Source organism: Nematolebias whitei, chromosome 13, assembly GCF_014905685.2.
Source record: "Nematolebias whitei isolate Nwh7 chromosome 13, NemWhi1, whole genome shotgun sequence".
NCBI lineage: Eukaryota > Metazoa > Chordata > Actinopteri > Cyprinodontiformes > Rivulidae > Nematolebias > Nematolebias whitei.
Genome location: NC_056510.1, coordinates 6,521,111 through 6,533,334, shown reverse-complemented (window position 1 = coordinate 6,533,334; position 12,224 = coordinate 6,521,111). Strand labels below are relative to the sequence as shown.

The 12,224-nt window shown below is 41.4% G+C and overlaps 1 protein-coding gene across 1 annotated transcript; it reads right to left on the bottom strand.

The window, feature by feature from the left end:
- Positions 1–444: 444 nt before the first annotated feature.
- On the bottom strand, positions 445–11,802 carry gtpbp8 (GTP binding protein 8 (putative)). The gene is made up of 8 exons (XM_037686256.1): positions 11,700–11,802; positions 10,588–10,781; positions 10,361–10,514; positions 9,686–9,784; positions 8,823–8,953; positions 4,910–5,009; positions 771–889; positions 445–679 (listed from the first exon to the last, which is right to left on the bottom strand). The coding sequence occupies exons 2-8, from the start codon at positions 10,755–10,757 to the stop codon at positions 574–576; spliced, it is 879 nt and encodes a 292-aa protein (XP_037542184.1). The 5' UTR covers positions 10,758–10,781; positions 11,700–11,802; the 3' UTR covers positions 445–573.
- Between the last annotated feature and the right edge of the window lie 422 nt (positions 11,803–12,224).

Here is a 12,224-nt window from a genome sequence, read left to right as displayed (position 1 = left end):
TGTAGTGATAATTTAATCTTTCAGCTACTGTAATGATGGTTTTAGCTTTTAGCCGTTTTGCCCCAGTATTTAGTGACTAAACGTTTGAACCACCGCAGTTAATGAAATAACCCAGCAGCTTTCATCATGTTGCTGCTTCCTATGTTTATTTGAAATAAACAAATAAATTATTTCTACAGTTTTGTGTTCAAGTCTTTCCTGAAATTATGTTTCGGGTAAATATGTATAATAAACTCTTTGTAAAGATGTTAAAATAAATAAATAAAAATCAACTCTCTTTAAAAATCCATGCAGGTAATTTCTCGTCTTTAAGCTGATGTATTCAAACCCATCTGCTCACAAGAGACTCATGTTCAGGCTGCTGTTTAATGTAGCACATTATTTTACATCATTATTGTTTAGTGTACAAACAAACAAATAAAAATCCAATAAAATTGTCAGCCACGGTTTTAGATTTTATTTTAAATTAAAAAAGAGCAGCTCGATTGTTTACATGTACAGTCATTCAACCAAAACACAGCCGAGAACCTCCGTTGAGTCCGGATCCTCCTCTGTGAACTCGCCGGTCTCTGATCAGCTCTGGGACTCGCCGGTCTGTGCCGTGTCCTTCAAAGTGATACTTCCCGTCACGTGCGTGATGAAGCATCGGAGCAGATGGATCCCAGAATATTTCAGAGAGCTGCAGGAAGGAAGAGGCCAACAGATGATAAGACCTTCGGCTGTGTGTCGGAGAGAATAAAACGTATCCGTGAGGCTGACGGAGACGTCACCTGACGAGGAACGGCTGGGGGAAGCAGCTCGCGGTTCGAGCTTTAAGCACATTCTGAAGGTTCAGAAGGTTCATCAGCAGAGATCCAAACCCACATTTATCAATCTTTGTCACAACAACCTGGACAACAGAAGTTTGAGACGTTACGTCCACATTTGAAAAACGACACACACTAACTATACAACAAATAAAATTACTTTTACGGATCCATGGGAACTTTAAGAGTTCACAGAATTGGTCAGCATAAGAACTTCTTGTTGTGATCCACATTCACGTGGCGACTAGAGCAGACCCCAGAAATCTGGGTCAACTAGAACTAAACACAAAGCTATGTCACACCGCCATGTTGTTTTCAAAGAGAACGACCTTTGACCTGCTAACTGAGGCCTGTAGAGCTGGGGTGCCCATTGCCAATATGTCGATCACGAAGGCAATTTGAGTAGATCCCAAGGCAAAACGGATGTCAGCCTATCATCCATCCTGTTAAGAGTTTTTCCTTTCCACTGTTGCCTTTGTGCTTGCTCGAGACGGGAGACTGTGACAAGTGACGATTCAACGAGTCTGCTGCTTCCTTACATGGAGAACTTTATGAATTGGCTTTTTATGTATGTGAATGTTTTTGTGCCCCGAGACAACGCATGTGATTTGACGCTACATAAATAAACTGAACTGAATCCATCATCACGATGAAATCTGTCACGCAGGGCAGCCGATCTGAGACCGCACCTTTTTCTGACACACGGTCACCACGCATGCACGGACAACCGCGTCCAAAACGACCGAGTTGCTTCCAGTTTATTTCTTCTAATGTAAACTCCAGATAAAGTGCAACATGAGTGGGGGAGCTGGACCAAATAAGAAGCAGCAAACCTACCATTTCCATACGGAACCGGGGGGGAGGACTTTAGTTTTTCACGATGTCATATTCGAAGTGCGTTCGCCTCGTCTGCAAGTGTACCGACGCGCCATTTTCAGACCGTTCATAAAAACTACGACACCGACTTCTTTCCAAAAAGCGAGCCGAGAAAGAAAAAGGTGAAGGAGCTAAAATGCCAGTTATCCGGACAGGAGTTGCATTCGGGCCCAGAAAAATCAGACCCGACCCGGCCCCAGCCAACGAATGAACCGTAATTACAGGTCCGAACCCGAAAACACCCGGACATTTTTAATTAAGCTTTGACTGCTTATATAATTATTAACGTTCGGTGGACGTGCGCGGCTGAGTAAAGTGGGCAGAAGATCAGAGCTGAGGGGGTGTTTGTCCTTTCATGGCCGTCAAAGAGCATTAAATCCCTGTTTCTGCTGCATTCTGCATTATTCAGACACGGACCCTGCTCTGACATGTCGGATGTTTTGGGATCTCAGCTGTTTGGGTCGTCGGCAGCGCGCGACCGATGAGTGCCGCGGTTAAACATCCATTTGGGCTTTGATGGATCGCTGCCTGGCAGTGGTCCCATCCGGAGCTTAACTGAACTGTTTTTAGCTGGCCGGTCAGCGCGCGGTCAAATGACTGTTGGTGATTGTATGGCAAGCCATGTTGCCATATAATTGGATCGTCAGCCGCGTGTGTCCGCTGACGCAATCAAAAGCCCGACACCGACCCAGCCCGGTCATCCATCACATTAAGGCTCAGGCTAAATTTGGGTAGAGCCAGGCCGGTCTTTGGGCCTGGGTTAGAAATGATAGCTCTAGACAGCGGCCATTTTTCTTACAGCTGACCACAGCAGCCGACGCATCATTCTGGGTGAGTCACCTTAATAATCGTTAAACACAAGAAGTCCTTTCAAGACGGAGAGATGGTAAAAGAAGCAGCTGACTCGTTGTTCCAACTTTAAAAACAAATCAGAAATATTATCTTCATCAAAGCTCTCCGGGTGTCAAGAAATACGGTTACGATTAAAAAGCAGCCCTACAGTCAGGGCTGTTCCTTTTGTGTGACGAACGCAAATTATTGCTGTTTGCTCATCATTTTGCACGCCGACAGTAAAAACTGTCACTTTTTTTGGGTTTTGTCATTTATGCTGCGTCCACAGCGCGCTGGGACGTGAAACAAATTAAGCATAATTAATAGGATTATAAACAAGTTCATGTTCTGTATTTCTATACTAGATCACTTGGACTCGGTCATTTTAAAAGTAGCACACATGATGAAAGTGTGCCCCCCCCCTCCCCCGCGCTCTGGACTTTTGACTCTTCTAGATTAATGGGCGACAACAGTTCAGTCTCTGCGGTCATTGCTGATGACGTTCCACCTTGGCGTTGTGTTAAAGCAGCAAACAGACAAAACTCCTGCAGTTACTCAACGTAAATCGATCGAAGAACGAAGAGTGCATTTTGACATTTTAACGTGCTTTAGCATTATTTCCAGGTGTGGCGAATTCGCCTCGTTCCAGAGGCTTTAAGCTGCAGTAACTTGTGGTTTCAGCTACTTCAGCACTGAGAGCTGGTCTGTTAGACGCCTCTGTTCCAGTCCCGGAGCGCTGGAGTTTAGCAAGCCGACAGAATGATGAATGGAGGGCGTTCAGAGAGCAGCTGCTTCATTACAACGTCAGAGCTGCGCCGTTTCAGGCTTTAAATAGCTGAGTGGGAACGTTCAGCATTAATTCACTGTGGACACAAAGACAATTTGTAAAAATGTATCTCAGGACAGACGGAACGAAGCGGGTTGATGCCAGCGAGCGCCGGCAGAGAGAGGAGAGCCTGCAGGGGGAGCAGAGCTCAGACTGCTGCTTCACGAGTCAACCGTACAAGATTTACACAAACAGGAGTTTGTGAGCTGAAACAAACCCTCCATCAAAGTTCATGCTCAATCATCCACGTACCAAATCCAATAATGCTCAGTCAGGTCATCAGACAGTTTCTTTTTTGTAGAGACAATTCGCCCTCTATCCGGAGGGCTTCATCAGTCTGAGGAGTCCTAAGTGAACTGTTTACCCACCAAGCAGTACACTTAAGTGGACCAACCGGTTTGCTGGAGATAAGATGGTTTCTGGGGGTCGTCCTGTCCCCCGTCGACTCCTCCCAGGCAGGCAGCCACAGCCAAAGTGGCTCAAGGCATCAAACTTCATGCTCAATCAAACAGGTACCATCCAGGACTGATGAAGCCCTCCGGATAGAGGGCGAAACGTCATTCTACATAAAAGAAACTGTCCAGATGACCTGACTGAGCATTACCGGAAACCTCCAGCTCCGTCAGACTGACAGACACGGAGGTAAAACTTGGGGCGGTAGTAGCTGAGATCACCCCTGACACACACTCTGAGCTCAAGGAATGCTGCCTTTACAGACTCATGCACCGTATTTTTCAGCCCAAGTCAGAATTTTTTGCATAATTTACATGCCCTGCGACTTATACACCAAAGTTATTTATTTAAGGATTTTATTTTCCATTAAAAAGTGTCTATTAATGACACAGACCGCCACCGTCACCTGCCTGGAGCAACCGTCAACTCAGCTGCATTTCACTGCGCCGCCCCGACGAAATGCAGCTGAGTTGACCATTGAAGTGCATTTATTAAGTAAAAGTTAGACTGAGACACATCTTTGCTACAATGTCGAGCAAACCAATAATTGTTTTTAGGCGGTTATCTTGTTAAATTTAGAAGAAATGCACAGCAACTCGTCCCTCTGTGTGTTCCTACGTCTGCGTATCAGCTTTTGAAAATGCAGCTGATTTGACCAAACAATTTATAATTTAAAGCAAACAAATAATAGTTTTTAAGTGTTAATCTTGTTAAATTCTTGTTAAAGTCCTCCCGTGCACGCTCCCACGGCTGCCATTTGGCAGCCCATCGATTTATTTTATGCTTTCTTTTATCTTGTTTTGAACTGAAGTTCAGCACTTTGTTTCAGCTGTGGCTGATGTTAAAGCACTTTATAAATAAAGTTGATGATGATGATGATGACGACACCCACATTTCCGGGTTGTCAGTGATGATGCGTAACAAACGCGACGCGTCAGCGGTGACTCATAATAGATGCGGCGTATTTATGGATTTTTCCACTTTATTAGACATATTTGGACTGATGCGACACGTACGGCGGAAAATACGGTAAATGTGATTATTTTTTACCTCCCAGAAAACGTTTGAGTATAAAAAAAGATTTTCTTGGTGCTGAAGGTGTCGGTTAGCGTCCTACCACGTACGGACTTCGGGTGTCCTCGCACATGTCCAGAGCGATCTCGTCGGCCTTCTGAAGGCCAACGCTGCCGTCCACCAACAGGAACGTCCTCACCAGACTGAAACAAACAAACGTCGTCGTTTTCAGACACTCGGAGCTGAGAAATGGAAACACGATCCCAAAAACCAGAACACAAATGCTAATATGTAAACACATCCTGGATGTGAAAAAGCACATCCGAGTCCAAAAATCCACAGGTTCCAGAGTCAGACTTGAAGATTTCACAGCTGAGGTGACTTTAATTCACTCAGTGGAAACATTCCTGTACATTTATTTTAGAAATCTGCAGTTTCAATTTAATTAGCTGCACGGTTCAAAGGTCGAGGAAAGACAAAGTGCTTCAAGTCACAGGTTCGTCGTGTTGCTTTAAGCAGAAAGATAAAAGTTGTGCACGTTTCAGGGTGACGTGTTGCATAAAGTCCAAACGTGGTCAAATATGTTCAGATGACGTTCAGACCAGTAACAGGGTTTTCTGCCCAGTTCAGTCTGGAACTTTTGAAAACCTTCATAAGAAATTTAAGACATAAATTATTAAAAATATGAATTCATTGTAACCCTTTGGATTTTCTTTACTTTAAATTCTATCTAAATTAAAAAAAAAAAAACAGTTTAGCATAAAAAACAGATTTTTTGTGACCGGCCTGATGCATGATGGGAGTTGTAGTTTTGTTAAACTGACGTTCTCCTTCAGAGCTACAGACCCACAGATCCAATAACTGCTGAGATTAAAGAAGCAATTAACGAACATATAAACTCAAGACGTAACTAAATGTGCTTTTGGACACAAAGTGGAACATCTGGACATATTTAAGACTTCTTAAGACATAAAACGACAAAACATAAATGTAAGACTTGATATGAAATGCAGCCTTTCTTTGTTTTTTTAAAATGATTTATTCAGACGCCTCTGCAGTTTGTCTAAAAACACGTCCACACATTGCCACGAGGCTGCGGACACAACTGTCCCTGATGGACAAGTTGGACAGCTGTGTTAACGAGCACGTGTCTGTAGGTTCCTAATGAAGATACTAAAGACTGAAGACTGCAGGATGGGCTGTGATAAATATTAAAATAATAAAGGAAACCCTCACACAGCTGGAGGACTTTTAACTTTTAAATAAAATATAATTTTCAGTAAAACATCTGGAAGTTTAAAAATGTTTTCCAGACTGTAGAGTCCTGAGAAAACAGCAAACCTGTGAATATATCGTCCATGTTTTTAATTAGTTCAGTTTATTATGAACCTGATGGTGAGGCAGCGCCGCCCGGTGGACTTTCATTCAGCGATAAATTCAAAAACGATTTTGGATTCTTCTCGTCCAGATCTGAATTTCCCCTCACAATTTTAATTTTTTTTACGTTGACAGTGAAAGCAAACATGCTATTTTTAAACACCATTTTAATAAAATCAAATTCAGGATGTCTCATTCTTGTAAAAAATATTAATAATTGATTCTGGAAGATTCAGTCACTGGGATGAACTTCAGGACTTTTATTACTCTTAGTAATAAAGTTTATATAGTTGTGATTTAACATTTGCCTTCTGTTTTAATTTTGAAGTTTTGTTAATAGTAATAATAAGCATTCACACTATTGTGATCCTGTTTATATTTATTATTATTCCGTATTCTAGTTACCTTAAACTATTCTGTACATTTTTCAGCTGTTTCAACAAATCATGAATCAAAACGTTCAGCTCTTTCAGGACAATGCTGCTATATTTTTTGGTATTGGTGCAACTTTTAGCTTTTTGACATATTTAGCCTTTTCTGCCATTTTTTCCTCACAGAAAATGAACTGAGCTCATTTTCCATCCTTCAGATCTTTAGATGTGTTCACAACATTTTGTTCTGCTTCAGCTTCTTTCAGCTTCCTTCTGCCAATTTAAACATTTTCAGCTACTTTCAGCTGTTTTGTGCTCCTTTCAGGTTCTTTTTTACTAACATTTTGGTGCTTCTTCTCATTTCTTTCTGCTACCTTCAGCTTTTTTCTGCTAGTTTCAACTTTTTTTGCTCTTTCAGCTACTACTTAGCTCTTGATTATGCTTTTAGCTTTTTCAGGTAATTCCATATTTTTGTAGCTCATTTAATCTCTTTCATCTTTCTTCTGGTAGGTTAAGCTTCATTCTGCCTTTTTAGCTAATTTTCTGCTCATTTCAGACTTTTTTTTTAGTTAATTTCCCATTTTTTGTGCTCTTTTATTCAACAAATGTGTTCTTTCTGCTGATTTAGGCTTGTTCATCCATTTCAGCTACATTTCAGCATGTTTAGCTCATTTCAGCAAAGTATTCTGCAATAAGCATTCACACTGCATTTTCACAGGAAATGCAATTTCTCTCTTAACTTTTCTGAGAACAAAATGTATTAGAATCACATTTTTAAAAAGCACAACATTTAGTTTCAGACTTTCATCTGATGTTGATCATGATCCCCCAAACCCTGATGGACAAACTATCCACACTAGGACTAAGCCCCTCCATCTGCAACTGGGTACTAGACTTCTTAACAAACAGACCACAGTTAGTGAGGATCCACAACCTCTCCTCCTCCACCATAACCCTCAGCACTGGCTCTCCTCAGGGATGTGTGTTGAGCCCCCTCCTGTTTACTCTGCTCACATATGATTGTGCAGCTACCCATCCAGGCTGTCACATTGTAAAGTTTGCAGATGATACAGCGGTGGTGGGATGCATCACAAACAATGATGAGTCAAGCTACAGGCAAGAGGTGGAACACCTGGAGAGCTGGTGCAGAGAGAATAATCTTCACATCAATGTGAAGAAGACAAAGGAGATGATTGTGGACTTCAGAAGGAACAAAAACACCTACACCCCCCTGAACATAAGAGGATCTGCGGTGGAAGTGGTCTCCAGCTACAAGTACTTGGGTGTACACATGAATGACAACCTCAGCTGGAGCAACAACACCACCAGCCTGATCAAGAAAGCTCATCAGAGACTCTACTTCCTCAGACGGCTGAGGCGAGCTGGTCTGGGAAGCTCAGTCCTCACCTCCTTCTACAGGTGTGCAGTGGAGAGCATCCTGTGCTCCAGCATCAACGTGTGGCATGGAGGCTGCACAGCTGCAGAAAGAAAAGCTTTGCAGAGAGTGGTGAAGGCTGCACAGAAGATGTTGGAGTCAGTCTCCCCACCATCACAGACATCTACACCTCCAGATGCAGGAAGAGGGCCACCTGCATCATGAAGGACCCCACTCACCCAGCCCACACACTTTTTGCCCCACTCCCCTCAGGAAGGAGGTTAAGGAGCATTAAGTGTAGAACCACTAGACTGAGGAACAGCTTCTACCCTGAGGCTGTTAGACTCATGAATCTCTAACTAGAATAATCACTGTGAAAAACCATATCATGTTGCTGCTGATCTGTTTCATGTTGCTGCTGATCTGTTTCAATGTTGATGTGTTCATGCGTGCACATCTGCTCACAGACTCGTGTTCATGTTTGTGCTGATGTTCAATGTTTTATGTTATGAGTGCTTAGTGTATATTTAGTTGATGTTTTTCTTAGTTCATATCTTAGATGTTATTACTGTTTTTCTTATACATTTTATTGTTGGATGTAACTGGGACCCTGTGTACATAATTTTGCTCCACCACATGTACCACATGAGGTGCGAATGACAATAAAGAAACTCTGACTCTGACTCTCTGATGTATTTTTCTTATTTTAAATAAATGTTTGTGTAACTTTAATAAAACTTCATAAATCTGAAGATGAAGAGAAGTAAAGCTCAACGGTTAAAAGGTTTTTATCGTCTTTCGGACCTTTTCTCTAAAATAAGTTGTTAATTGTTGGTTTGTGCTGCGGAGCAACACGCCCGCCTCCCAGCAGCGGAGAGAAATGGCAGATTTACTTCTTCCTGGTGTACAAGTACTCCTCCACCATGTCCACGAAGTCTTTAGGGGCTCGGTGTCCATAACCCGGCATGTCCACGAAGGTGAAGGCTTTGCCCACTCTGAAGAAGTTCATCTTCTTGGTGTGACCCTGAACAAACAAACACAGAAGATATAAAATAAATCATTGCTCAAAAATATGCCCTCGTATTTTCTTTCCAAGGAGCTAAACTTTGTTGTAGTCTTTGTTGGTTATTTATTTATTTATTTTTTAAACAACACCCCATGTTGTTAAGTCAAGAAATAAATTTAGCTTATTAAAATGTGACAAATTCCAACGAGACTATTCCTTTTATTACAGAATCATTTAATGGTGTTGGTAGAACGGGTTCAACACTTTTCTTTTCAGAGTACTTTACGGTCAAATGTCTCTAAGACCTGATCGAAGGTCAAATGTCTCTAAGACCTGATCGAAGGTCAAATGTCTCTTTAAGACCTGATCGAAAACACATTTCAGACCTGCAGCAGTTCTCACGATTAGACGCCGCTGCAGGCCTCAAAGAGCCAAACGTTCTCGTGTAAAAATAAAATAAAAATAAATATCAGTGACGATCAGAGAAAAACAAGACGTGAAATTCTGAGTTTGCTCGAAGGTAAAAACAAAGATCTGTCAACAAATCAGTACCTGTCAAACTCATTGAGTAGGAGCCAGTTTTGTGGCTGTGGCAGCCATCTTGGCTAAAAGGCACGAACCAGTAGTTCGTGAAATATTTTGCTAACAGGCCTGGTAATCTTCTGTGTCTCTCAGCAGCAAGTGCTCACTGCGCATAAGGTGAAGTTTAGGGACAACTAAAGACGTCTGCGATGTCTCCGGAGGACTCACGGGGGTTTTGGAGACTCGGACTTCGACCTCGGGAGTCAGAGAGAACAGAGCTTTGATGAGCGACGACTTGCCCACGTTGCTCCTGCCGATGAAACACACCTGGAAAGACCCAGAGCACACAAATGAGCAGCAGCCCTGGAGTGTTTTAGCTGACACTCGGCTCATTCAGGAGGCGGGTGCTGTGACTTTAAGTTTTAATACTTTTTTTAAATATTTAACTTTCATAACAAATATTTCCCCATAGAAATAATTTACAATCTCTTCAATTTGTTTTATTCTGCTACTTTGGGCTTTTAGCTATTTTTTTTTTGTTACTTTCAGCTAGTCTTTAGCTTCTAGCTCGCATTTTATTACCAAAGATTTTCTGTTTTTAGGTAGCTACAATTTGAAATCTATATTTTTTGCTACATTTAGCTCTTCTTTTGTTTTCGTTTGTCCAGCTGTCTGCAGATAAATCCTTTCTTCCCACTATAATAAGTGTCAGTGGTTGGATGCCGCTGGACATCCTTTTCTCAGTACTCCCTAAACATTTCCTCTCCAACAGCTTTATCTCCGTCTGAAACAACAGAAGTTAGAAGTAAATCCACTCTGTTGCGACGCAGAAACAAACAGCTGTATTTTTCCTACTGGATTAAGAGAAAGGGACACTCTGGAAGTGTAAAATCACATTCTGACCTCTGGGGGTTTCAGATCCGGAGTGTGGTCCATCCTCTCTGCAGAGGTGTAGTAATCGATAACATGAGACGGAGACGAGCAGAAGAGCTTCTCTGCTTTGGCCATGTCCTCCACGCTGGGATGGAAGAGCTGAAACGGCGTCCTGTCCACCGACCTGAAAGCATGGCTCTGTTAGAATCAGAACCTCCTGCTGAAAGATTAGCCGTCAGAGACAGAACGAACAGCACCTGTGCAGGTAAGCCTCCACACTGCTGAAGGGGTAGAGGAGGCTCTGCTTCTGTTTGAGAGGAAGTGAGGTGACCTTCTTAATCGAGGCCAGTTTGTGGACGCCGAGTCGAGCAGCAACACGAACCGGTGCTGCAGACCGGAGCCGCAGGCATCGCTGGAGACAAAACATGGTCAGACGCTGATTCCAGAGCAGCTGAAAAACACAGAGCGAGTCGGTGTTAGCGGTCCGATTGTTCCTGATGACTTTTTACTAAAGTCAGTAGCATTCATTAATCGCCGTTTGATTAACGAGGATTTAGAATATTACGCTTAATTTTTTAAAATTTATTAAAAATGAACCAACCTGGTTTCTTTAATTAAACACACAGATGTTGTGAGATAAATAAAAAACAACACGAGCAATAAAAGTCTGTGGGCTAACGATGAAGAGGGCTGAGGGACGGCAAAGGATTGGTTAAAAACACATTTATAAACTTTCCAAACTGTTGGTTCCACGACTGAACTACAGAACGTGGAACAAACTGAGTGTCTGTGACGGGCGGCCGCTAACTTAAAGTCTAAAGATCTAATTTAAAATTGTTTGTTGACACAACTCTGGTTCATCCCTTGAGTTTAGAAGCTTATTTCTGTCTGACTGAACCAAAGGCCAAAGTTAAAAAACATGATCTGGTGCAAGAACTGAAACTAAACAAAGTCTGTACTTGACCAAAGCATTCAGGGAATCTGAGCAAAATTAGTTTAAAGTTCGTTTGGCTACATTTTATTTAAACATTTCAATAAAACACACAATTACAGGCAATAACTTGACTCTATGATCTGTTTATGTCTTATTAAATATTGTTTCTTTTACTGAAACAACCTCAATTTATTAATACTAGAAAGGTTAAATCATGTCATCTGGACCAGTTCCTTTTAACTTTTTAAATAAAAGCGTTTCATGTTAAAAACTCGAGATAAAAGCGTGAATTGTTTAAAAAGGAGACAGGTTAAAGCTTGACCTCCTGCAAACGTGAAAAAAAACTAAATATATTTCACATTTACCTCGAAGGTAAAACGTTACATTTAAAACGACATAAATTACATTACATTACATTACATTTAAAACACATACCTGAAGATTGTGCTCCGATAAAACCAGAAAAAGATCAAATTTATTGAAAATGCGTTAGCGAGCAGCCATTTTGCTTTCCTTCTTCTTCTTCTTCTGCTGCTGCTTCTTCTTCTTGTGTTTTATGGCGGTTGTCAACAACTTGGAGGTGCATTACCGCCACCTTCTGGATTGGAGTATGAACCAGACGCTATACCACTCTATATTATTTTATATGCAATATCCTTCCTAAATTACCTATTCTTCTCAAATATCTAAATATTCTGGTAAAAATTGTATCCCCTGATGATCTTTGCGGCAATTCCTTTATCTTTAACTTACTTTTATTTTTATTTAAGTCACTAACTAATAACTCTCTTTCCTTTTGTATATTTATTGCATTCTAAGAAAACATGTTTTATTGTTTCTAATTGTCCACAACGATCACAACAGCCCGTAACATGTTTATCGATTATTTTCAGTGTGCTGTTTAATCCCGTGTGACCAAATCTCATCCTCAAAATAATATCTTCTTTTTTTTGTTCCATT